The sequence below is a fragment of the Geotrypetes seraphini genome, chromosome 11 (genome assembly GCF_902459505.1).
Source record: "Geotrypetes seraphini chromosome 11, aGeoSer1.1, whole genome shotgun sequence".
In the NCBI taxonomy this organism is placed as follows: Eukaryota; Metazoa; Chordata; class Amphibia; order Gymnophiona; family Dermophiidae; genus Geotrypetes; species Geotrypetes seraphini.
The window spans coordinates 66737500-66764840 of NC_047094.1; the positions used below are offsets into that span (position 1 = coordinate 66737500).

Sequence of the window (27341 nt, forward strand, 5' to 3'; positions counted from 1 at the left end):
CAAGGATGTGCTGAGACTGGAGTCGGTCCAGAGAATGGCCACCCGGATGGTCTCGGGACTCAAGGATCTCCCGTATGAAGAATGGCTAGATAAATTACAGATGTACTCACTCGAGGAATGCAGAGAGAGGGGAGACATGATAGAGACGTTCAAGTATCTCACGGGCTGCATCGAGGCGGAAGACGATATCTTCTTTTTCAAGGGTCCCATGGCAACTAGAGGACATCCGTGGAAAATTAGGGGCGGGAAACTGCATGGTGACACCAGGAAATTCTTTTTCACTGAAAGGGTGGTTGATCGCTGGAATAGTCTTCCACTTCAGGTGATTGAGGCCAGCAGCGTGCCTGATTTTAAGGCCAAATGGGAGCGACACGTGGGATCTATTCACAGAGTAAAGGTAGGGGAGGGTCATTAGGGTGGGCAGACTAGATGGGCCGTGGCCCTTATCTGCCATCTATTTCTATGTTTCTATGTTTCTAAGTTGTTTCTGATTATTTAAAAAGTTTTGGAATTATGAGTTGAAATGATTTTTTAAATGAATATTGATAAAGACTGAAGATTCAGTATGAGGTTTTTTTTTTAAGGTCCAGTGATTGATAGTGCAACTATTTAAGGGCTCCTTTTACGAAGGTGCGTTAGGGCCTTAATGCGCAGAATAGCTCGTGCTAGTGTCCCGCGTGCTAGCCGCTACCGCCTCCTCTTGAGCAGGTGGTAGTTTTTTGGCTAGCAAGCGCTATAGCAAGCACTAATCCAGTACGTGCACTAAAAACACTAGTGCACCTTCATAAACGGAGCCCTAAGTGTCTGTACACCGTTTAGGCCCATACTTTTGAGGTTCTTTTCCCCCCATTATTTTGAATATTTTTTGTCTTGAACTCCACTGAATATCTTCTTGGTAGTGGAATAAACAAAAGTTTTTTTAATGCATAAATCCAATTTGGAGGAATTACCCCAATAATGAACCCCAAAATCATTCTGAATAACTCCCCAAAGTGATGTTTGTAGAACTATTTAAAGTCACGGTATAATTAGGAGCTGGGACAGAATTGATCACACAATCTAACATTAGTTGTGACTTCAGCTTTGGTTATGGGTCACTGAGGGGTAATTTTCATATTTATTGCTCCATCTAAAGTATGTGAAACAAAAAATTAAAAGTTGAAATGAATCAAAGTCAGTGAGAGAGTGGAAAGCCAGAATTGAAGATGAGATGCGGCTAGAATTACTTACGGTTAACATTCAGGGTGAATGGGTCACTTGTACTGCGACTAATGGGGTTCATGACCTCACACTGATAGTTTCCTGAGTCAGTACTGGAGACTCTGGATATGGTTAGAGTTCTGTTCTCTTGAGACAGGCTCATTCTGTCATTAGATGGGAGACTCTGCTTGTCTTTGAACCACAGGATTGTTTCAGTAGAGCTGGAGGTTACGCATGTTAATGTTACAGAGTCGTTGTGCTCTGTGGGATGAGGGAGGCTGGTTGTGACACTGGGCTTATCCAGAATTTCTGCAATCCAAGGAATAGGACAGTTATTAATCTTTTTTCATAATTCAGTCTATGAGGTGCACAGAATAATGGACAGTCAGAGAAAGAGAGATGGGAGGAAAATGAGAGAGAGAGAGAAAGAGACTGATCTCTTAGACACAGGCCTCCAAAGGGAGCAACAGAAAATTAGTTTTAGGAAAACCCTTTAAGATCAGATGTACGTCAATATCAAAATCTTCATCTCAGTAACCATGGACACATCTAATCTAATCTAGCATTTCTGAGTCACACTAGGGGCTCCTTTTACAAAGGTGCGTTAGGGCCTTAACGCGCAGAATAGCATGCGCTAAAATGCCGCACGCAATAGCCACTACCATCTCCTTTTAAGCAGGTGGTAATTTTTCGGCTAGCACGCGCTAATCTTGTGTGCGCGCTAAAAACGCTAGCGCACCTTAGTAAAAGGAGCCCTATATTTTTCCTTACTTAAAAAAAAAACAACCCCAGAAATTTCCAGTGTAAAAGAAAACAACTATGAGCAGAATGCTTGAGAAAAATAGAATGGCAATTTATTAGTAGAGCTACAAAATTGAATCTAAATGGCAAAAAAAATAGCTTGGCATGGCTACAATTTACCCTCCCAAGGGCTGTGTCAGGGAAAACATGGCAGTGACTTTGAACTTCTCAGATCCATTGAGTTGATACAAGAACCAGGCAACTTCATCTCCATAGCAGCCAACAGGCAGAGGGAGCACAGCCACAGCAGAAGTTGTGAGAGGGTGTGTACCTTTGGTTCATAGTCAAAAGCGCGCGCCGACAAAGGCGCACCGACAACTCAGAGCAGACAACTGAGCGCAAGGCGGAAGCGCGCCGAAGAAAAACAGTATTTTAAGGGGCTCCGACGGCGGGTTTTGGCTGCTCCTGGCTGGTGGCCTGCTCTTGTCTCCAGTGCACTGGATTATTGTATGCCAAAGGAGTGTGAAGTGAGTAAATTACTAGTGCCAATGGCCTCCCAGTATAAACTGGTCCTGGCTCTGACCCAATAACAAACTGATATTTCCACTAAAGGAACCTAGCTAAAGTTATCCAAGTGGAATAAGGTTACAGTAGAAAGAGGGAATTATAGGGTTAATAAAAAAGGGCAGGGGGAGGGGAGGAGTTGGGATAGCAGATTAGACGTGGGGATATAAATACCATGTAATTCACTCACCATAGACTGTTATATTTACTGTGGCATGTTGTCTTGGAAATGGCGTTTGCAAAGTGTAACTGCCACTGTCACTTATTTTCACTTTGGAGATTTCTATGGAGCCATTTGGGAACCCTTTCACCCGGCCATCATATGAAAAAACGGTATGGTGTAAAAGGAAAGGATTGGAAACAAAATGTAAGATCCGATTATTATCATTGGCGGTCGTTCCTTTATGCCAGCTGACGAATAATGCTTTCCCACCGAAACTGACGGACAGCAGGACATTCTCTCCTACCGCTGGGGTCTTCGGTATTGGGACAATTGATATTTGTGTAGAATTCTGGGGGCTCCACAAACTCAGAAACACTGAAAGAGAAGGAGAGGAAGATCTTAGAAGCATTCAAAGAATTACAAGTAATGCTTATTATAACCCATAATATCCACCAGATACTCAGCCCTGTTGTACTACAAATACCTCCAATTGAGGGTTGCCACGCTGTCAATATATGGTGCTGTTTGTTAAAAAATATTCACAAATGGCTCAGTAGTACAAACCAATACTGCTTTCTTGAAGCCACTGTCCAGGATGATTGCACTGTTTGCGCAATAGGATGCAACAACCCTAAAGAAAACTGTATGATATCATCATTCAAACAGTTCTTCTATAAAGGATTGAAGTTTGGAGTCTCTGTGGGAGGAGACAGAATCTCCCCCTCCTGTGGAACCCTGCAAGAGCACAGCCCTCTTGGTTGTCTTCTTGGTTCCTTCAGTGAAGCACAAGTGAGTACAGCCCTCCAGGTCATCTCCTCTGTATCTTGGATTAACAATGCCATAGGGCAATGGTTTTCAACCCAGTCTGCAGGGATCATCTGGCTAGTCAGGTTTTCAGGATACTCGTAATGAATATGCATGAGAGATATTTGCATGCAATGGAGGAAGTGTATGCTAATACATCTTGGGGATGGTTCTATAAATGGCACCTAACGATGCCTAATTCCTGGGCGGTATTCAGCGCCGTTTACAGAATCATGCCTACTGGCGCCTAACTTCTTAGGTATTAGTAGTTGTCCTAGTGTTAGGTGCCGGCATATTAGGTCACTGCTCTTAGGGCTTCTTTGTTTTTTAATGGTACAGATGTGCGTGTGTTACACAAACTGCCCCATTAAAAAAAGCCCCCCCCCCCAACAACCACCCCATGGCAGCGAAAATGGCAGGAGGGATGCCTAGCCGAATAAGCGTGCTGAATACCCCTGCTCCATGCCCACCCAGTCTTGGCCCCCCTGCACCTCCGACTCCCCTGAACAAATCTCCTCCCCTTCCCCAAAAATAGGCATAAGGAATGCCCACTCCCTCCTGTCATGCAGAACACTCCCGAGCCACTGTCCACCCCCATGAACCCCCCCCCAAAATGGCAGGAGGGATGCCCATTCCCTCCTGCCACCGGACACCCCCCATCCCCCGTCCATTTTTAAAAAGTTGGATGCAAGAAGCCGGCTTCGAGGATAAGAGCTGAGATTCCAAGCTGGCAGTTTTATAAAATTACAAATACATAGAGCCCTAGGCAAGGGTTGGTATTGGGCGCTCCCCTTTCACAAACTCTTGCACACCACAACATTTATCCTATCACTTGAATGTGCACATCCCACAGCTGCTCCACACTGGGGTGAACTTGCTGCCATTGACTCAGGGAGAATGCAGGTGCATCCAGAGGCTGAGGGAAAAAGGATGCAAAATGGGCCAATGTGTGCACAGCTTGACCCGCTTGTCTCATTCACTGAAACCTCTTTGCTCATCTTCATGTTTTCCATTCCATTGCCAGAGGATGTAGTAAAAACAGTTTTAGTAAGTGAGTTTAAAAAAGATGTGGGAAAAGTCCATGGAATCTAGATACTTTGAGGGATACTGCCAGGTACTTGTGACCTGGATTGGCCACTCTTGAAAATGGGATGTTAATGCTTGATGGACCTTTGGACTCACTCATTATGGCAATTCTTTTGTTCTTATGTAAAAAATGCTTCTTGACAGTTGACAACTTTGGCCCAATCAACAAATCATTGTTAGAGCAGGTTGTGATGCTGTTCTGCTGTACATCTGTGATTCCTCCCTATATCAGCTCTAGACAGTTCTACAGAGAATGGCATATACATCACGTTTCTCACATTTACTCAGATTTGATATTATGCATATATCCAATAGTTTCCCAGCCTCTGATTGATCAACTCTACCCTTTACAGCAAGTATATCCATTCTAGGAAAAGATACAATCCAGGATTTAGTGCCCTAGTGAAGCTTTATGATGTTAGAAACCACAATTTGTAATAAGGAACACCTTATAAAGTTGCTAAAATACATTGACTCTTGTCCATTGCCAGATTTTTAACTCCAAAAATTCCCCATAAGTCATTATTTACCAGCCTCTTTCTGGTTTACAAGGTATTTTACATTCTATGCTGCCTTTCATTACCTGAGAAAATAAAGATTTTGGTTGCAGAACCCCAGATATAGTGGCTCCTCCTGCAGAACACAGGCTTCATCTGCTGGTCTCTGAGGTAGGGTTAGCTCGTAGCTGGATCTGTTCTGGGTGGGCTCTCTGTCTGTAGGGGAAGAAAAGTATTTCTACTGAATGAAATAGCAGAGACACTTCAGCAAATATGCAACCTATCCCTAAAAACTGGAGAGATCCCGGAGGACTGGAAAATAGCTAATGTCACGCCCATCTTCAAGAAGGGTTCGAGGGGCGACCCGGGAAACTATAGGCCGGTAAGCCTCACATCGGTCCCGGGAAAGATGATGGAGGCACTGATTAAGGACAGCATCTGTGACCATATCGAAAAAAATGGACAGCTAAGGTCGAGCCAGCATGGGTTCTGCAAGGGTAGGTCGTGCCTCACAAACTTGTTGTACTTCTTTGAGGGGGTAAATAACCAGGTGGACAAAGGTGAACCCATAGACATAATTTACCTAGACTTCCAGAAAGCCTTCGATAAGGTACCACATGAGCGGTTGCTCAGGAAGCTATGGAATCATGGGGTGCGCGGGGAGGTCCACCGATGGATCAAAAACTGGCTGGCAGACAGGAAGCAGAGGGTTGGTGTAAAGGGCCATTACTCGGACTGGCAAGGGGTCACGAGCGGGGTTCCTCAAGGATCGGTGCTGGGACCGCTCCTGTTTAACATATTCATTGACGACCTGGAGGCGGGAACAAAATGCGAGGTCATCAAATTCGCAGATGACACCAAACTATTCAGCAAGGTTGAAACCACGGTTGACTGCGAGAATCTCCAAAGGGATCTTACGACATTGGAAGAATGGGCGAAAAAGTGGCAAATGAGCTTCAATGTAGGGAAATGCAAGGTCATGCATATAGGGAGAAGGAACCCGATGTTCACTTACAAAATGGGGGGATCAATGCTAGGGGTCAGTAATCTGGAAAGAGACTTGGGAGTAATGGTAGACACGACATTGAAGGCGTCGGCACAATGCGCCACAGCCTCAAGGAAAGCAAACCAAATGTTAGGTATCATTAAGAAGGGTATCTCGACCAGAACGAAGGAAGTCATCCTGCCACTGTACCGGGCTATGGTGCGCCCGCATCTGGAATACTGTGTACAGTACTGGTCACCGTACCTCAAAAAGGACATGGCAATGCTTGAGGGAGTCCAGAGAAGAGCAACTAAACTGATTAAGGGTATGGAAAACCTTACATACACTGACAGACTGAAGAAGCTGGGGCTGTTCTCCCTGGAAAAGCGGAGACTCAGAGGAGATATGATAGAGACCTTCAAGATCCTGAGGGGCATCGAAAAGGTTGACAAAGACAGATTTTTCAATTTGAAAGAAACCACAAGAACAAGGGGTCACTCGTTGAAATTGAAGGGGGACAGGTTTAAAACAAACGCAAGGAAGTTCTTTTTCACACAGAGGGTGGTGGACACATGGAACACCCTTCCGGAGGCCGTGATAAGAAATAGCACAGTACAGGGTTTCAAGGATGACCTGGATAGGTTCCTGGAAGACAAAGGGATAAGAGCAGTGGAAGGTTTAGAGATAAGTGTAGAGGTAGGCATAAAATTAGTCAGGGACCGCTGATCAGGCAATATGCCTGATGGGCCGCCGCGTGAGCGGACCGCTGGGCTGGATGGACCTCTGGTTTGCCCCGGCGGAGGCGACTACTTATGTACTTATGTACTTATGTACTTATGCTTCAAATCTTCCTAATCCTGTCTGATATATTTCCAGCTTCCAATCCAGTCAAATAAACCCCCAGTCCCTAGAGCCACCATCATGCCTGATAAATTCCAACCCCTTCAGCAGAGATGATTAACTTTTTTTTTTTTTTTTTTTTAACACAGGGCCACATTAGTGGAATGAATCTAAACCAGGGCCTGGTGTCCTTAAGGTGGTAGCTTTAGTTGAAGAGGGAGGGTAAGAAAGAGGATAGGAAAGTCCCCTGATCCAAGCTTGCCCTGCAAAACTAATGTGCAGTAATGAAGGAACCACATAGCTCTCCAGAAGAAGATTTCAATGAGTAGAATCAAGGACCACAAGCACCAGACTATACTGGGATACAATCTCAAAACTAGGATTAGCCAAAAGTCTCTCTCCTGGTACTGGGTAACTAGGCATGCCTGAGCTTTTTCAGCAGTAGTGCCTGTTTGCTTGATCAGTGGACCTGCTGCTTCTAGTCTGGAAGGTTATTGATTACTAGTCATGGTTGAGATGTTTTCTCACAACAATCCAGTCACCACCCTAGCCAGTAGATTATTCATCCCCCCCTCCAAACTGTATCCCCACACTGGCATCCTGTTTGCCTGTCTTGTCTGTTTAGATTGTAAGCTCTTTCGAGCAGGGACTGTCTCCTTTGTGACTCTGTACAGCGCTGCACAGTGCTCTAAAAATAATTTGTAGTAGTAGTAACAGTATGGTGTCCTGTTCTGAGGGAAAAGTGGCCAGGTCGTCTAGGCGTGGAGTATTTCAGGTGCAATGTAAGTAGAGGTGGCAGGATCACCTAGCTTATACAGAAGAATGATGTCCCTTCATAATTCACATATTGAGAAAAGGAGAAGATATAACCTGCATATCTAAGAGCTGGAGCATCAGTGTTTTAACAACACCATGGTGACGTTCAAAATGCAGTGTTGGGGATTTGCTTTGTACTACTGTGTATTATCCATTCCTGGTATTTGATAATTATTTGTGCTGTCAAGCTCACATAAAGCTGTGGCTTGATTCATAGTCATGTGGTTTAAGTAAAGTATGTCGCAAGAAAATCGCTAGGATTATGACCGATAGACTTTAAGAGAATGAGGAAGTTGTGATCACATGGAACATTCACATTCCAACAATATATGATGTTACAAAACTGTTCATTATGGTAAACGAGAAAAATCACAAGAACAGCGTTGCTAATAGAAATGTTAGTACCAAGGCCCTGATTCTGTACAGTCCGGATCTTATAGAATCAGGGCTCAAGTGACTGTTTTGCACTAGATAGGGAGAGACAGAAGACCATTAGATACCAAGAGGTACAATCGTAGACAAAGGCAATGTGGCAGAAAGATACGGAAATAGTCAAAGTGGAATTAGGTTCACTGTCCTGATTTAAAAAGAATTTCCAGAAAGAGAGTCATGTGGCAAAGGGAGGTGAAGATTTGGCAACTCCAGTAGTGTACCGTATTTTCACGCAGATAACGCGCACCCGTGTAAAACGCGCACACGGGTATAGCGCGCAGAAACCACGATTTTATGTACAAAAACTTTTGTATACCGCGCTCACGCGTATAACGCGCATGCAGCCCGACTGTCCTTTCGCCCGCCCCGACTCTCCTCTGGCCACCCCGACTCTCCTTTCGCCCTCCCCGACTCTCCGTGCGCTGTCCCGACTCTCCGTTCACCCTCCCTGACTTTCCGTGCACTGCCCCGACTCTCCGTGCGCTGTCCCGACTCTCCATTCACCCTCCCTGACTTTCCGTGCACTGCCCCGACTCTCCGTGCGCTGTCCCGACTCTCCGTTCACCCGCCCTGACTTTCCGTGCACTGCCCCGACTCTCCGTGCGCTGTCCCGACTCTCCGTTCACCCGCCCTGGAGCCTTAGGTCCCACCTGGGGGCGCGGCCTGAGGCACATGGTCGGGTTGGGCCCATGTGCCTCAGGCCGCGCCCCCAGGTGGGACCTAAGGCTCCAGGGCCTATTCTGATTGGCCCACGCGCCTTAGGCCCCACCAGTAGGCGGAGCTTTGGGACGGATGGGCCAATCCGGCCTCATTCTGTCGTTGGCTGCCTGCCGGACAGGCGGGTTTGGCTCCCGTCTGTCTGGCCAACTACCAAAGGTACGGGGAAGGGGGGTGGGGGTGTCGTGGGGGTCGGCCAGGGGGGTCGCGGGTCGGCTGGGGGGGCGGTCGGAGGTTCTTGGGGGGGGCGGTCGTTGGAGGGAGGGGGGTTTGCGTCGAGGGCAGGAGGGCCTGGGATCCCTCCTGTCCGTAATGTAGTGCGGGGTGGGGGGTGGGGGTAGGGGGTCGCCGTGGCCAGGAGGGTTTGGGCTCCCTCCTGGCCCGATATTGTCGGGGAGTTGGGGAGTTGGCCGGGCAAGAGGGCTTGGGCTCCCTCTTGTTCCGATCGTGGATGCGGGTGCGGGTGGGAGCGCGTGCGAGCGGTCGTTCGGGGTGGGGGTGCGAGCGGTCCTGCTGGGGGGGTGAATCGGGCATCGGGCGGGGTGGGAACTATGTAAAAAAATTTTTGTATACCGCGCTCACGCGTATAACGCGCGAGGGGTATGCGCAGTAGGTAAAAACGCGTATAACACGCGCGTTATATGCGTGAAAATACAGTATATCACTTTTATCATATGCTGTGAGTGCGGGTGCCGCAAAACTCAAGGGGAGGGGAAGACATCTTAAATAACAAGTTAAATACTGTTAGCAATACTTTGATTATAACAATATTGTCCTAAAACTTCATCATATTTAACTGCCTATGGGGCTCATTTTCAAAAAAGGAAAACGTCTAAAATGTAGCATAAAAGGGGCAGATGTGTAATTAATAGTGTGTTTTATGTAGTATTTATATTCAGTTAATTGTATTGCACTGTCAAAGTTTGAAAATCAATAAAGTTTATGAATAGACAGGTCCAGGATGGGTGGATGGGGGATACTTTGATCTATTTATGGTTGAGTGCAATTGCTGGGTGTATAATGGGGAGGTTGATATATATAATTGATATGTAATATAATTTGATAGAATATTAAGCGCTGTTAAAGTGTAAAATGTTTTTATTAATTATGTTGCACATATTGTTAGTTTTAAACGGAATAAAGAATTAAAAAAAACAAAACAAAAAACTATATCAATAACTATATCTATAATTTTTTAATGGGGAAATATGTTGATATTATATATTCTTAGGATTTTAAGTGATGTATAAAGTGTAAAATGTATCTTTTTTCTTGTATTCACTTAATGAAAGTATTAAAAATGAATAAAGATTAAAAAACCCACAAAAAAAAAAAAAAGGGGCAGATGGACGTTTTTCTTGCCAAACTCTTTCAATTCACTATTTTCAAAACCTATTTTCTAGATGATCTCAAGGGGGCTTGCTAGAGGCATGGTATGGGCAGAACTAGAGCTGGCTTTGGACATTTTTTTGCCATATCAAACATTTTAGACTACATCCAGGACACAATTTATATTGTTGGGGCTAGACCTATTTTAATAACAAGTGCCAAAATGGTGTCCAAACTGACCAGATGACCATTCCCTCCCCAAAGATGAGAATGAAAAAGTACATTCCTGCCTGTATGAAGGCTTCAAATGTTATAGCCATCCCTAGTAGATCAGCAAGCAGGTCTCTAGAGTAGCCTGGTGGGTGGTGTAGTCAACCATAGAAACGGGGACTCAGGCCCATATCCCACTCTAACTACTACACTTATAGTGGACTATATAAACCTTGTAAAATCCACCCAAATCCCACTGTATCTACATATAGGTGACACCTGCAGGCATAAGAGCTATTGATGTGATGTACAATTGGGTTCAGTAGGTTTAGGGTGGGTTTTGGATCACCTTACGCTATAAAGAGGTTATGGTGAGATGTTTACCTAGGAGTTTTTATGTGACGTTCACTGCAGTGCCTCTAAGATGCCCCACTGCTCTTGCTGGCCACTCCTTCATCCCAATGACTTATTTTGTGCATTTTTCTTTTGGACATGTATTTTTCAAAAAAATAAATGCACATCTGAAAAATGGCCACATTTGAAAAGACAAGATAGACAATTTGCAGTTTTAAAAAAATGGGTACTGGATTTATGTGAATGTTCTGCAGAATGTCTACCAATGAAGAAGTATTAAAATATAAATCCCATACATAAACCGTCACTCAAATAAAACGCACATACAGGATTAGCCAAAACCTACTAATCACATAAATACAATGCTCAGAACCCACACCTCCTGAACCAGACCCACAACAGAATCATCAAGGAACCATCATTGAACTTTATTTGTTCATGACCAGTCCCTTCTACCACAATATTATTTATTTATTTAGCCCGTTCTCCTAAAGGAACCCCGAACGGGTTACAAGCATACATTCACAATATAGGTCAGGCGATGACAGACATGACATAATTAATAGTGTGTTTTATGTAGTATTTATGTTCAATTAATTGTATTGCACTGCCGATGATGTCAGAAGGAGGCAGGAGAAGTAGGTTTTTCCTTTTCTCTTCAAAAAAATCCCAGTATGGGAATAATGCACTCCAAGGTCTGAGGCTTGTTCCCAAAACACTTTTAATATTTAAAATTTAAAATAAATTATTAAAATTGAGTATTTTTTTAATAAAACAACAATCTAATAATTTAATTTAGTGAAAACCAGTAATTTACAATTGTGTGTTCATTTTTGAGGTTTTCTAATGGTCTCTAAATATATTATTTAGCTAATATATTACCATTGATATTGTGGTTGTTAGTTATAATAGATGATACAGTCATGACAGATATAACATAGTTGAAATACAGCAACTGCGTTACAGTAGGTAATACATTTAAGTAATACTAGGAATGGCATTTGAGTTCAGTCGCTTAGGTGGTGGAAGTACTAGGGCCCAAAGTCGGAAGTTATCTGCCATCATTTACTATGTTACTAAGTCACTGAGGCACAGATCATTAAGGCACTGGGTTAGTAAAGAGGAAGGTCTTCACGGCCTTCCTAAAGTTCCATAGTTAGGGGCTTATGGTGAGATGTATATCTGGCACTCTTTATGTGAATTTCACAGCTGTGCCCTCTAAGGTGCCCCACTGCTCTATTGAGATGTCTGCGAGGCCAGTCAATTACAACGCCGGCCCCTCCCATGTTCAAATATGGGACATTTTCAGCTTGGATGCTTCTGTTTTATTCATATTTTTGTGGGGTGGGAGAGGGTTAGTGACTACTGGGAGTGTGTGTGTGTGGTGAGGGGGAGAGGGGGGAGTCATTACTTAAACCCTCCGTTTTGGGTTCCTTTTTTGTACTTAGACACTTCTAGCTTAGAACATCTAAGTTCCATCTAGGATGTTTTATAGTAACATGGTAAATGACAGCAGATATAGACCCGAATGGTCCATCCAGGTTTGATTATCACCGCAAAACGTCCAAGTCTAACCCAGCCCACAGCCCTTCCAAATCCTGCACAAAATATGCCTAAAACATGCCTCTTTCTGAGTTTGATGTTTTGAAGAGTGAATGTCCTGCAAAACGTTGATTATTGGCACTTTGATATTTTGCAGAAAAAAACATCCAAGTGCTGATTTTTGGATATTTTTGTGTTTTGAAAATCCCCCTAATATTATAACAAATACCTTCATTTCATCTATTTTACATGTGGCTCTGCTTTTGTTTTAGTGATTTATAATTCCCTTGCTCCAGCTCAGATTCCCCTTTTTATCTCACCCTCTGCAGCAGAGAGGGTCTCACCCGTTAGTAAGTGTTAACCCAAGAAAATAACCATTTCTTTCTTTCTGGAAACATTGCAACAGATCATAAATGCACACTATGATTCACTGGAAAAAAAAAAAAATACTCACAGAATCTCCTGAAAAAACCCTATCTTCTCTTTCAGTCCAAGAAAAGTAAAGTCCTGGGGTCAATAGATGTAAAGGCAGGAAGGGAATGTGCTCAGGAGATTTCCATGATGGGCAGACGGGCTGGACTTTCCTGGTCAAATGAAGAGAAGCTTTCAGATTCCCTCTTCGGCTTCTCTGCTACAAGATTTCCCCAGGAAATCAAAACTGTAAACGGATATACTGTGCAATGCCAGCTCATTGTCACACAAAATGCTAATGATAGCACCACATGTGCAATCTCAGAAATACTATTAGTGGTTGTTATAATCCCTTTTCCTCAAAGATTTTGAACAGTGCCAGTCTGTACTATGTATAATCGTTATTTAAACTTGTATTGAAAAACCTTGCACTGGAACTGTGGCAAATCATAACCTGTTAACTGCTTATTATGGATGTCAACCTGTAACCCATTCTGAGCTCTTTGGGGAAAATGGAACTGAAAACTAATTAAATAATAAATAAATAAATACATAAATAAATTTATGTGAGTCTTTCCTCTTTGGCTCCCTATTATTTTTCAGGCACACACATTTCACCGTCTTTTTATTTCCTCTTACCATAGGTGTCGGAATGGGGGGAGGCCACAGGAGCCATAGACCTCCCCAAAATTGGCAATTGGTAGTATGGCTCTCCTGACTCTCCCACCTACCACCTCCCCACCACTGTAATTTAATATCTTTGGGAAGCCAGCAGCACAACGAAGCGAGCATCCCGCTGTCCCGTGTTCTTTCTGCAGCGTCCTGCCCACACGGGAAGAGGAAGTGCTCCTAGGAACTCTATGACCATCAGAGCGGCGCAGAGCATTCAACGCACCGTCCGGTGCTAGAAACCTCTTCCACCCTTTTGTAAAAGAGAGGGGGAGGATAGTTTGTAAAACTGGTGTTAGTCTTTGTGGGGCACTTTCTATACAGTCCAGCTAAAGTTAGGTACCTACATCGGCATGCCTAGCCAATGTACATGCCTAATTGATTAATAGGCTTAATCACTCCAATGATTAACATTTAACACCTTTAAATGGACATAATTGGAAGTTAGGTGCTTCATTCAAAAAATGCAATTCTATAAAATGTGGGTGCCTAGTCCAAAACACATAGGGCCTGATTCTGGACGCGGCACCTGTTGCGGCATGCACCTGCAAAATGGGTGCCTGCCGCATGTCAATCACCAGCAGGTGCTGCGTCCAGAATCACTTCTTTTTTTTTTTTTTTAACATAGGCACCTTAAATGTAAGCTAGCATTTAAGATGCCTGTCTTGTACCTATGGAGGCACATAGGGTCACCTACAGATGGCTAAGGCCACTTCCAGTGCAAACCACACCCACGCCAGCCTTAGGCATCTGTAGATGACCCTATGTGCCTCCATAGGGGATAGGGGGGATAGGGATTGGGACTTGTATACCGCCTTTTCGTAGTTTTACAACTACACTCGATGCGGTTTACATACAGGTACTTTAAGCATTTTCCCTATCTGTCCCGTTGGGCTCACAGTCTATCTAATGGACCTGGGGCGGTGGAGGATTAAGTGACTTGCCCAGGGTCACAAGGAGCAGCATGGGGTTTGAACCCACAACCTCAGGGTACTGAGGTTGTAGCTCTAACCGCTGGCACCTGCATTATAAAAAAAAAAAGTATGTCCCGATTGGTTCATTAGATGATGGTAGGCCACAAACCACCACCTAACTTCGGGACTCTGTTTGGAGAACTTGGCCCATAGTTAAAGTGAGCATGATTAGGGGTGGATTGTGGGTGTGTTTTTGAGTTAGGCACCATTGTGTGCTTAACTTAGGTGCAGGCATGTAGGCCAAGAAAACCCTGACATAAATTGGGAGCACCTAAATGTTGTGATGCCTAATGCTGAGCGTGATTCTTTATAGTATGCCTAATTTTTATAGAATCGCACTTAATGCCATACTAGTTGGCATTAGTTTTTTTAAGCGGACTATATTGAATCTCCCCCCTGTGGGTCCAACTATTTAGTTAGTTGCTACTTCCATTAAAAACATGCAAAAAGTAGAGATAATCTTGCGTTAAGCGAAGCCTTCCTGGAATTATATTGGGTGAATGTATTCAAAAAAGGCAATAAAAAAATCCTACTCAATCATTCAATTTGCTTATTCCAGAGTGTAAGGTCTGTTCAGGAGAAGGCTCATTAGTGGGTGTCACGTCATGTGATTTCCTTTGGAGAGGTGGGGTTGTGGAAATGTCTTAGGAGGACCTCAACAACCTTCTCGATGCATAGAGGGCGATCTTTAGGTTCTTGTTCACAAATCTGGAAGAAGAAGATTGGGAACTAAAGACTGGTCAGTCTAACCTCAGTGGTGAATACATTAATGAGAAATAAAAACCATCTCATTCAAGAAATCCTTGGAGACAAACTAACACCACAATTCTCTGAAGTAACCCGCTCTACTCTTCAATTCCTCTGGAAAAGGCCAGAAAACTCCTTTTGTAATCTGCCTTGAACCACAAGGTAATGGCGGAATAGAAATCACTAATGTAATGTAATGTAAATTGCTGTTAAAACAGAGGACAATACAGTTTCTCAGATGAGAAAGCTCAATCAGGGTTCAAAAACTCTTCAAGCAGTTTTTTCAAAACTCTACATTTCAAAATGTGCATTTGGGTTGCAACCAGGCAGAAAGAAAAAAAGTCATTATGCTAGGCCTCTTGCTCAGTGTGTACTGAATCTAGGCCAGTTCATACTCCATGGGAGGTGGGATGTGGGTGTGGGAATGGGGGGGGGGAATAGCCAATGCTATAGGAAGACTCAGTACAGCAGTAGAACCAACAAGGTAGGGCTGGGTTGGGAGGTGGGGTGTACAGTATGGGGCTCATAATCAAAACTTTAAAACATCCCAAAACCAGCCTAAGTTGGCACTTGGATGCCCTAATAGCAGGGACATCCAAGTGCTGATAATTAAAACCAACTTTCTGGATGTGCAGCAGCACTTCTAAGCTGCTGTGCATTCAGAGAGCAAAGGGGGCGTGTTGGATAGTGTGTTATGGGCGAGCTTCAACCTGGACGTACCCCAGCCATAATCGAAGCTTTCCAAGAGGGAACTTAGATGCTGGCAACGAGATCTGTGTCAGTTGCGTCTAAGTTCCCAAACAAAGGTGCCCAAACTGACAAGAAGACCACTGGAGGATTTAAGGCATGACCCCCCCCCCCTTACTCCCCCAGTGATCACAACTTTCTTCCACTACCCAAAGTGTGAAAAAACCCCGTGGTCAGCGCTGTTTTAGTACATGGTTTTCCCACACACTGAGACCTCCTTTTTAGCATGGCTCTAAGATGGCTGACAGTGCCGTTTTCTTATTAATGACAAATTGCAAAATTAGCATGTGGCCACTAGTGCGTGAGCCCTCAACACCACCTATTTAGTAGACTTTAATGGTTCCTGCACCAGTCCAGCATTGATCAGTCAGCATGCATCAATGCCAACATGCTAATCGATTAGTGCAGGGCACACCTACTCTCCGCCCCAAACACACCCTCATGTGAAAGAATAAAATATATTTTTTAGTGTGTGGGTGGTACACACCAAGCCTGCAGTTATTGCATGCCTCCTGAGCGTGGCCCACTAACACCGTTTTTAGCCAGTGGTAGGCTCGGTTCTTGGGCCTATATTGTTCAATATTTTTATAAATGACCTAGAAGAAGAAACAACTTGCAATATAATCAAGTTTGCAGATGATACAAAATTATGTCGGGCGGTTGGCACTCTAAGAGACTGCGAAGATCTGCAGAAGGATCTCAACCAGCTGGAGACGTGGGCGAAAAAGTGGCAGATGAATTTTAACTTAGACAAATGCAAGGTAATGCATTTGGGAAAGAAAAACAAAGAACATGAATATAGGATGTGGGGGGGGGACTTTAACCAAATGCGAACAAGAAAAGGATCTGGGGGTAGTGATTGATAGAACCCTTAAACCTTCGGCTCAATGTGCGGTAGCGGCGAAAAAGGCAAACAGGATGTTGGGCATGATTAAGAAGGATATCACGAGTAGATCGGAAAAAGTTATAATGCCACTTTATAGAGCTATGGTTAGACCACACTTAGAATATTGTGTCCAACACTGGTCTCCATACCTTAAGAAGGATATAACTCTGCTGGAGAGGGTGCAGAGGCGAGCCACAAAACTAGTCAAGGGTATGGAGAATTTGAGCTACAGAGAACGCCTCAGGAAACTAGGACTGTTCACTCTCGAGAAGAGAAGACTGCGAGGAGATATGATAGAGACTTTTAAAATATTAAAAGGATTTGACAAAATAGATCAGGAACCCTCATTACTAACATTTTCAGATGTGACACGGACTAGAGGACATAGTCTGAAACTGAGCGGCAGTAGGTTCAAGACTAACATAGGAAAGTTCTGTTTCATACAACGAGTGGTGGGCACTTGGAATACTCTCCCGGAAGAGGTTGTGATGGAGACTACTGTTCTGGATGCGTACCTTCTTGTGAATCATATTGAGGGTTACGGGAAAATCGGGTCTCCACAAAGGAGTACCTAAAAGGGCCTCCGCGTGTGCGGATCGCCGGACTAGATGGACCAAGGTCTGATCCGGAGAAGGCATTTCTTATGTTCTTATGTTCTTAATGATTCATAATTACGAATGCGCTAGCTCCCTTACAAATAAGGGCTATAACATTACTAAAATATGGTTCCCACTTAGGAATTTATCCTCTCGCTCCCAATTTTTAGGTACATTTCAATTGGTTTGACTACTCTACATATTTGTTAACCCTAATTTTTTCCCATCGATAGCCAAGGTCTCCATAGGTGCTTATTGATCATTTTCACTTATATAGCTTCATATCTATTTCTGAATGGATTCGATATTTATGGATGCTTATTGTTCCCCCGTTGCATCCATATTGTAGTATGTATCATAATCCTATATAATAAAACTCTAAGCGCCACATGAGCACTTAGAGTTTCGTGTTCCCTGCCGCTGTGGTGTGTGATCTGTGGCCGGATTCTATTTTAGAACGCAGTGGCAGGGAACATTCTGGAGCTTCCCCCCCTCATTCACTGTGAAAGAAACCGCTGTCATCGCCACCGTTCCTTCTACTCCCCTCTTTGGAGTGTCCAGTGCAGGCCAACGAGGTTCCTGGGCAGCTGAACGCAGTCTCCAGGCAGCCGCAGCCTCAGCAAACACTGGTCTTCCTCCCAGCTCGGGTCCAGAGCCTTTCCAGTGTCGTCGTCTTCACCCCCCCCTACCCCCACTCCCCGGCACATCCGATCCCCCGTTGAGCCTCCCATCCGACCCTCCAACCGCGGTCTGGCCGCCCCCTTCCCTTCTCAAGGTCCCGACAAACCTCTTGACTAGCAGCGGCCGCAGCACTCTAAACAGGCTGCTTCGGGGCCTTCTACTGCCCTGATTTGCTCTGCCGGTGACGCGGCAGAGGGAATCGCGGGCAGTAGAAGGCCGTGAAGCAGCCTGTTTAGAGTGCTGTGGCCGCTGCTCAAACCGGGAGGTTTCTGTTCGCCTCGTGGTGGGAGGGTCGGATGGGAGGGTAAGTGAGGTCGGCTGCACTTCGGCGGTAGTGGCCGGGGGGGGGGGAGATGGAAACATGCTGCTTTCAAGGGTTCTACTGCACAGGGGAATGGGAGGGAGGGTTAGAAAAATGATAGGTTCTACTGTACAGGGGGGTTGGGAGGGAGGCAGGCAGGCTGGCTGGCTTTGGGGGTGGGGGGGCACTGAGGGCACTAAAGACATAGAGGCACTAAGGACATAGGAAGGTGGCACTGGGGACACTAAAGACATAGGAGGCACTGAGGGCACTAAGAGTATAGAAAGGAGGCACTGAGGGCACTAAGGACATAGGAGGCACTGAGAGCACTGACATAGGAAGGGGCACTAAGGACATAGGAAGGAGGCACTGAAGGCACTAAGGACATAGGATGGGACACTGAGGACATAGGAGACACTAAGGACATGGAAGGGGCACTAAGGACATAGGAAGGAGGCACTGAGGACATAGGATGGGACACTAAGGACAGGAAAGAGGCACTGGGGGCACTAAGGACATAGGAAGGTGGCACTGGGGGCATTAAGGACATAGGAAGGAGGCACTGAGGTCACTAAGGACATAGGATGGGACACTAAGGACATAGGAAGGTGGCACTGGGGGTACTAAGGACATAGGAAGGAGGCACTGAGAGCACTAAAGACAAGATGGGACACTAAGGACATAGGAAAGGAGTCACAGAGAATCAGGCAGGCATGGCACAACAGAGAAATACAGGCAGACAGGGGGCCAGGGAGACAGAGACTGAAAGAAAGACAGACAGGGACACAGAGAGACACAGACAGAAATAATGACAGACAGCGTACACAGAGATAGAGAGAAAAAGAAAAAAAAAAAGATAGACAGACATCTACTCTAGCACCCGTTAATGTAACGGGCTTAAACACTAGTTGATGTAGACTCTCCTTTTATTTTTCTGGGTTGTTTTTTGTACTGTTAAAATTTCAATAAACAAATTTTAAAAATGAAAATGAAATGCTTCTTGCCACTTAGGGCTCCTTATACTAAGGTGCGCTAGTGGTTTTAGCGTGCGCTTAGTGGGCGCAACAATGCCACGCATGCTAAACACTAATGCCTCCATAGATCTTGCATTAGTATTTTTTATTTAGCGCATGGTTTGCGTGTGCTAATCTTTAGCGTGTGCTAAAAACACTAGCGCACCTTAATAAAAGGAGCCCTTAGGAAAAGGGTCCCTTAGGAAAATGCAATTTTAAAATTTTGCACCACTGCTACATTGATATAATTCCAAGAAAAAGCTCTATTCGTCAATATTGAAAAGTACAATGGAATGTTAAAAGTAACATAGTAACATAGTAGATGACGGCAGTTAAAGACCCGAATGGTCCATCCAGTCTGCCCAACCTGTTTCAATTTAAATTTTTTTTTTTTTTTTTTTCTTCTTAGCTATTTCTGGGTGAGAATCCAAAGCTTTACCTGGTACTGTGCTTGGGTTCCAACTGCCGAAATCTCTGTTAAGACTTACTCCAGCCCATCTACACCCTCCCAGCCATTGAAGCCCTCCCCTGCCCATCCTCCTCCAAACGGCCATACACAGACGCAGACCGTACAAGTCTGCCCAGTAACTGGCCTAGTTCAATCTTTATTATTATTTTCTAATTCTAAATCTTCTGTGTTCATCTCACGCTTCTTTGAACTCAGTCACAGTTTTACTCTCCACCACCTCTCTCGGGAGCGCATTACAGGCATCCACCACCCTCTCCATAAAGTAGAATTTCCTACCATTGCTCTTGAATCTACCACCCCTCAACCTCAAATTATGTCCTCTGGTTTTACCATTTTCCTTTCTCTGGAAAAGATTTTGTTCTACGTTAATACCCTTCAAGTATTTGAACGTCTGAATCATATCTCCCCTGTCTCTCCTTTCCTCTAGGGTATACATATTCAGGGCTTCCAGTCTCTCCTCATACGTCTTCTGGCGCAAGCCTCCTATCATTTTCGTCGCCCTCCTCTGGACCGCCTCAAGTCTTCTTACGTCTTTCTCCAGATACGGTCTCCAAAACTGAACACAATACTCCAAGTGGGGCCTCACCAATGACCTGTACAGGGGCATCAACACCTTCTTCCTTCTACTGACTACGCCTCTCTTTATACAGCCCAGAATCCTTCTGGCAGCAGCCACTGCCTTGTCACACTGTTTTTTCGCCTTTAGATCTTCGGACACTATCACCCCAAGGTCCCTCTCCCCGTCCGTGCATATCAGCTTCTCTCCTCCCAGCATATATGGTTCCTTCCTATTATTAATCCCCAAATGCATTACTCTGCATTTCTTTGCATTGAATTTTAGTTGCCAGGCATTAGACCATTCCTCTAACTTTTGCAGATCCTTTTTCATATTTTCCACTCCCTCTTCGGTGTCTACTCTGTTACAAATCTTGGTATCATCTGCAAAAAGTCACACTTTTCCTTCTAACCCTTCAGCAATGTCACTTACATACATATTGAACAGGATTGGCCCCAGCACTGAACCCTGAGGGACTCCACTAGTCACCTTTCCTTCCTTCGAGCGTATTCAATATGATTACAAAACCTTCCAAAGGGCAATAATAATAACTTTATTTTTGTATACCGCATTACCATGGAAGTTCTATGCGGTTAACAGATGAAGAGACTGTACATTACAGCGAAGTTACACATTTTTTTTTTTTTTGGGCATAGCTACATTTACATTTTCGGCGACGCTACATTTACAGTGAAGTTATATTTCAGGTCGGTTACTATTGCAGAGAAGTTACATTTGTTGTAAGTTGCATATATGTAGCGGAGTTCATACAGTAGTATTACATACGGCGGTGATATATATTGCGAAGTTCGATAAAGCAGAACAGAGGCATTTAGTAAGGGAGGTAACGAAGAAGGGGTGATTAGTTGGATAGGGTGATCCATTTTGTTAAGCCATTTGGTGGCTGACAGGATTGGAGGAGTCGAGAGTCTGAGGTAAGTCAAGGTCTGAGGAGGAGGCAAGGAAGAGGGGGGGGGGAGAAGTTAGAGGAATTTATCAATAAGGTAGGTTTTGATTGACTTCCTGAACATTTGGTAGGGGGGGGGGAATTGGAGATGAGTGCTGTGAGGCATTTGTTCCTTGCTATTCAAAAAATTTGTCAAGACAAACAAATGCAATACCTCTATTAATTCTTATCTTATCAGTACTTAACCCTGTATCTCGCATGGTAATGTCCAGCTTACCTCTTTTGTAATCCGCCTAGAACAAGTTTTAATTAAAATTTGATAAAATCGCTTATTTTAATTTTAATTTAATTTAATTTAATTCTTATATACCGCTAATACCGTGAGGTTCTACGCGGTTTACAAAAATGTTACATTAAAAGATACAATAAATAAAATAAATTAAGATAGGTACTTGGAAGTTCCCTTACTATCCCAAAGGCTCACAATCTAACTAAAGTACCTGAGGAAACAATTTATGAAAAGTAAAGATAAAAAATATAAAGACAGAGGTAGAAATAAAGATAGAAATGAATATTCCAACAAGTAATGAATAAATAAGTTAAAGATAGAATTAAAATAATAAGTAAAATAAATAAAAATAGAGATAAAAAATAAGTATAAAGAGAAATAAAATAAAATATATTCCAAAAAGCATTAGGATCTATTATTAAATGGTCATAATAATTACAGGCCAAAGAGTGAAAAAAACGTTCAACCGCCATCAACCCCAGTTCCGATGGCTATCATCTGGGGTCCCGAGATTCCTCTAAGAACAGGCGACATCTCAGGCAAGGCAATCACCACCACTGCCACACATGATACGAACCCCTCAGAGGCAGTCCGTTCGTCAATGGCATCGCCTGCGAACCTGCTCCGATTCGCCGTCTTCCACCCCATCGCGTGTCCTCAGATGCCATGAGAAGGAAACATGTGCGCTTATTTTGGGACACAAGCGGCCCGCATAGACCGTTGTGTAGTCTGGTCTGTCCTGGCGAAGTTGGTTTCGGCGAAGGGGAGCGGAGCCGGCTCACACGCCCAGATTGAAGGAGGGCAGATTCGATAGAAGCTCCGTGGAGGAGCCGGCCTCAAGGTGTACTTGCTGCCGCTTGTAGCTGTGAGTGCCCGTAGAGGTTCAATAGGAGAACGGGCCCAGATGGTGAACTCCGCCGGCTGCATGGTCAGCATAATGAAAGCAATAGGCTTCAGGTGGGACCGATGGACTCTTCCACCAGCGGCATGGGTCAGTCCCCACCGCTGGTGCTCGATGAAGAAAAAAAAATCTCCTCTCCCGGCTGGTAAAGGGGAGGAGGCCGAGCGGGCTCGACTGACCTGTATGCCGGTCCGATGGAGTCCTTCCGTAGCGGCGTGGGCTGGCTCCCGCCTTCATCGGCCCTCAGCACGCTGTAGGTGGAGCTTGAATTTAACGGAACTAGTCTTATGCTGGCTTGGGAGGAAGCGAAGTAGTGCTCCCACGCTCCTCTCCGCTTGTGGCTGGACATAAACACAAGGAGCCGAAAGCCAGACCTCTTCCCATCCACCGTGAAAAGAATCAGGACCCAATCCTGCAATTCTTAACCGCCACCATAGAACCATTCAAGCAGCAGGCAACGGCTCCCTCAGCTGTTAAATTGGAGCAACTGTCAAACTGGAAATCGGCAAGTGAGCTCAAAAGAAGCAAATACAAACGAGACTGGAAGTCCCAAACGAAAGCAGCAGAGACAAAACAAAAAACCAACAAAAAAGAAATTCAAAAGACAAATCAACAAAGGCAAAATAAAAAAAAAAAAAAGCAGAACAAGGGAGACAGCACAGAAGATGACCTAACTGGCCGCCATCTTGTTGGAATTTCCAATTTCTAAGCGAGATACAAATTAAAAATATACAGGGGAGGCAAATATAAAATAAAAATAAAATACGCCAAAGCAATACTTTAAAAGAGAACAACAAAGAAATTCAAATGGCGTAACTAATCAAAGACAACTGGTACATGACTTACCAAAACAAAAAGGAAAGAGGGGGAAAAATACATTTGAAAAAGGATAGAAAACAAGTAAGGAAAAAACAATGGGGGGACACTGAAACTTGCTTCTTTGAAAGAGAGATTGGAAGGGAGTAGAGGTGAGGCTTAGATGTTGAAAGCATCCTTAAAATAATGGCTCTTAAGTGGGCCTTTGAAATTTTCTTCCTCTCATATTGAGGCGGGGAGCATATTCCACATCTGTGGGGTGACAACTGAAAAAAATGTCATGTCTTTTGGTGCCTATTATTCTCAGAGAGGGTATGGTGAGTATGGTGATACCATATGAGCCGATATGAGAGATATGATTGAAGTCTACAAAATCCTGAGTGGAGAACGGGTACAAGTGGATCAATTTTTCACTCCTTCAAAAATGACAAAGACTAGGGGACGCTCAATGAAGTTACAGGGAAATACTTTTAAAACCAATTGGAGGAAATTATTTTTCACTCAGAGAATAGTTAAGCTCTGGAACACATTGCCATAGGTTGTGGTAAGAGTGGATAGCGTAGCTGGTTTTAAAAGAGGTTTGGACAAGTTCCTGGAGGAAAAGTCCATAGTCTGTTATTGAGAAAGACATTGCAGAAACCACTGCTTGCCCTGGATTGGTAGCATGGAATGTTGCTACACCTTGGGTTTTTGGCCAGGTAGGATTGGCCACTGTGAGATCAGGCTACTGAGCTTGATGGACCATTGGTCTGACCCAGTAAGGCTATTCTTATGTTCCTAATTTTTGTCTATAAATTGAGGTGATTTTGTTTACATCATTTTGAAAGTTTGTAAAGATATTTTGTATGAAATACGATGTTTAATTGGCAACCAGTGGGCCTTATGGAGCAAAGGGGTTACATTATCATATTTACTAGCTTTTGTTATAAGTTTAATTGCAGCAAGGTAAAGGTGGAATATAAATCACTATGTAATGTAATATTGTTACCCAAATAGCTTGATTTATAACTTGCCCATTGTATTCTAATTTGCTGGATTAGGGAGTTCATGTCTGGCTGTATGGTATGGAGTGATTAAAGACCATCTGAAATAAGTTAATTATAGCACATGATGACATGTGAATATTTAAGTTGCTCATGATCATTCCTAATCTGGCATGGATGTATGTTGTACGAGTGAGGTATGGTGAAGATTTATGATGCAAATGATAACATATTCAGAGTACAGCAAAGTTTTTGTGCTATGATTCTCAGACCAAATGACGAGATATAATTTTTGTATTTTTTCTCTTCACTGATATAAGCAGAGAAATACTTTCTGTATGTAAATTAATCACTGTTATGCTCAGTTAAAATAAAAATTAAAAAAGAACTGTGTAGAAATTAATATCAACAGATATAGAACAAAAATACAAAGTATTGAAAATATTGGGTTCCTTTTACAAAGGTGCGTTAGCGGTTTTACTGTGCTAGCTGCTACTGCCTCCTTTTACGCAGGCGGTATTTTTTCAGCTATAGCGCGTACTAATCCTGTGCGTGCGCTAAAAACGCTAGTGCATCTTTGTAAAAGGAGCCCATTGTGTCTTTAAAAATGATTTGAGAAATCAATGCAAATAAATGGCCGAGTGGTTCAACATTTTTGTTTTGGTGCAAGTACATGGATAGACATGGAATTTCCTGTGGTAACTTCTTATCTTTTATGTCCACTTTCCTGTGGTGAGAGTCTTCTTGTCTAACTTCCTCATTCCTGCCCCTTCCTCTTTCCTCCTGTACCAGCAGGAAATCACAAGGCAGTCACCATGAGATGGAAAGAGAAAGAATGGATTGATGTTTCACTTTCTGAAAATGGTTATTTTCTTCTCTCTCTTTTTTTAAAAGATATGAGTACATATACCCCTCCCCCTTTATGACATTGTGTTAGGATTTTATATCGCTGGCCACACTGGTATTAGCTCCGATGCTGACCAGGATAATTGCACACAAGCGTACTCGTGGCTACTCTAGGTTTGTAAAAATTAATAATGAAAAATGATGCAAATGTTTTCCAAAAGAAAATTATTTTTTATTCATTATCAGGTCTGGTTAATCATAAGGTTGGTTGCATCATGAGAATTATTACAGAAGCCAAAAGCTGGCCTTGCTAGTAACAAATTCCAACGTTTTACCAGTTACACATCCATATATATATATCCTAAATGACGACATTCCTTCACTACAATCTAACTGGTCCAAATTATTTGTTTCCATATAAGGCTTGTTTCTATACCTCCATATGGGCGTGTCACAAAAGCATTCCTAAAAATTACATTCTTATCCCTAAAAAGTTACATTCCCGTATTAAGCTTACATATTTTATAAAGAAGAAATACATAGACAGATATTGTAATGTACTCACCAAACTAATGTCCACTTACAGCTTTTAAAATCACTTCCTGGTACTATCTCTGTACTGAGCAATTCATGTTCTTTTGTCTAACTAAACTAGAAAGAGAAGGAGAGAAGGAGGAATTAACCCCCCTTCCATCAGAGTTTCACAGAGTAGAAAAAAGCTGCTTAAGGTCAGAGGCAGTGGCGTACTAAGGGGGGGGGCGGGGCGGAAGGTCCGCCCCGGGTGCAAGCCCTGAGGGGGTGCTCCGGCGTCCGTTCCCCCTCCCCGACGTTCTTCCCCTCTGGCCTCCCCGCACCATTTAGAGTAGCGAAGCAGCCTGCAGCAAGATCGCGATGTCAGCGATCTTGTGCTGCTTGTGCTGTCCTCCGCCGCAGTCCCGCCCCCTCCACTGACATCAGAGGAGGGGGCGGGTCCGCGGCGGAGGACAGCACAAGCAGCACAAGATCGCTGACATTGCAATCTTGCAGGCTGCTTCGCTACTCTAAATCACAGTTCTTCAACTGCCGGTCCGCGCCGCAAGGAAAGGTGCCAGCGTCAGCTGACTTGCAACTTCCTGTTGCCATCGCTGTGCCGGGACTCCTGCCTTCGCCGGGACTCCTGCCTTCCACCACGTATGCCTCCTGCCTTGTCTCCGCACCTTCAGACCAGCAGCGGCAGCTGTGTGCTTTTAACTTCGGCACAGAGCTACCCCTAAGCAGTAGTTTAGCGCGGTTTCATGAGGCAGCCTCGGGGCCTTTGCTTGGCCGGCCCACATCACATCATCGAAGCTGCCTCATGAAACCGCATTAAACTACTGCTTAGGGGCAGCTCTGTGCCGAAGTTAAAAGCACACAGAGCTGCCGCTTGCCTAAAGACTCTTGGGCCGCTGAAGGAGGGCAAAGAGCAGCTTCCTGGAGGTCTCCCTTCCTCTCACCTTTGCAGGTCCCTTTTTTTTTTTTTCAAACGGCAACGGGCCCCAGCATGACATCAAGTAAGTTCCACTGTTCCTTGCAAGCGGTTCTGCTCGGCCAAAGCTTTCCCTCTGACATGAGCCACCCTCAGGGGAAAGAAAGTGACCCGCAAAGGTGAGGGGAAGGGGGGCAGATGATGGAAGTTGGGGGGGGGAAGAGAGAGAAGGGGCAGATGATGGAATGGAGGAGATGAGAGAGAGAAGGAGATAGATGATGGAAGTGAGAAGAAGGGAGAGAGAGCAGAAGGCAGATGGATGTCAGTTGGGAGGGGAGAGCAGATGCTGAATGGAAGTGGGGAAAGAACACATACTGGATGGAAGGAGGAGATAAATAAAGGGGGAAGAAAAGATAATGGAGTGGTGAGGGAAAGGGGTGACAAGCTGTGGGTAGACACAGTGAAAAGAGGGAAACAGGACTAAATAGTAAGAAAGAATTTAATTTAGATGGAGGCAGAAAATAGAGAAGGAAGACCAGAGAAGAAAAGGGAAGAGAGAGCAGAGAACGAGATCAGATCTGAGTGGAGGAAATGAGAAGAGAGAGATGCTAAAAACCACAGGGGGGAGGGAAGGACAGAGATGCCAGACCATGAGGGAAACAGAAGGAAGATGATGGATGCCAGACCAAATTGGGGGGAGGGGGGGCAGGAGGAGAGATGGCAGGGAAAGACAGACAGTGAATGGAAGTGGCAGATGCTGGACTGAAGAGACAGAGAAGGTTATCATGCCGCTGTACTGGGCCATGGTACACCCTCACCTGGAGT

General features: G+C 44.3%; 1 protein-coding gene across 1 annotated transcript in view; it reads right to left on the minus strand.

The window, feature by feature from the left end:
- Positions 1-27341, minus strand: part of LOC117368842 — a 211742-nt gene that overhangs the window by 39561 nt on the left and 144840 nt on the right. The window contains 2 exon segments of the mRNA XM_033962586.1: positions 1231-1509; positions 2696-3043. Coding sequence (XP_033818477.1) covers positions 1231-1509; positions 2696-3043 — 627 coding nt within the window.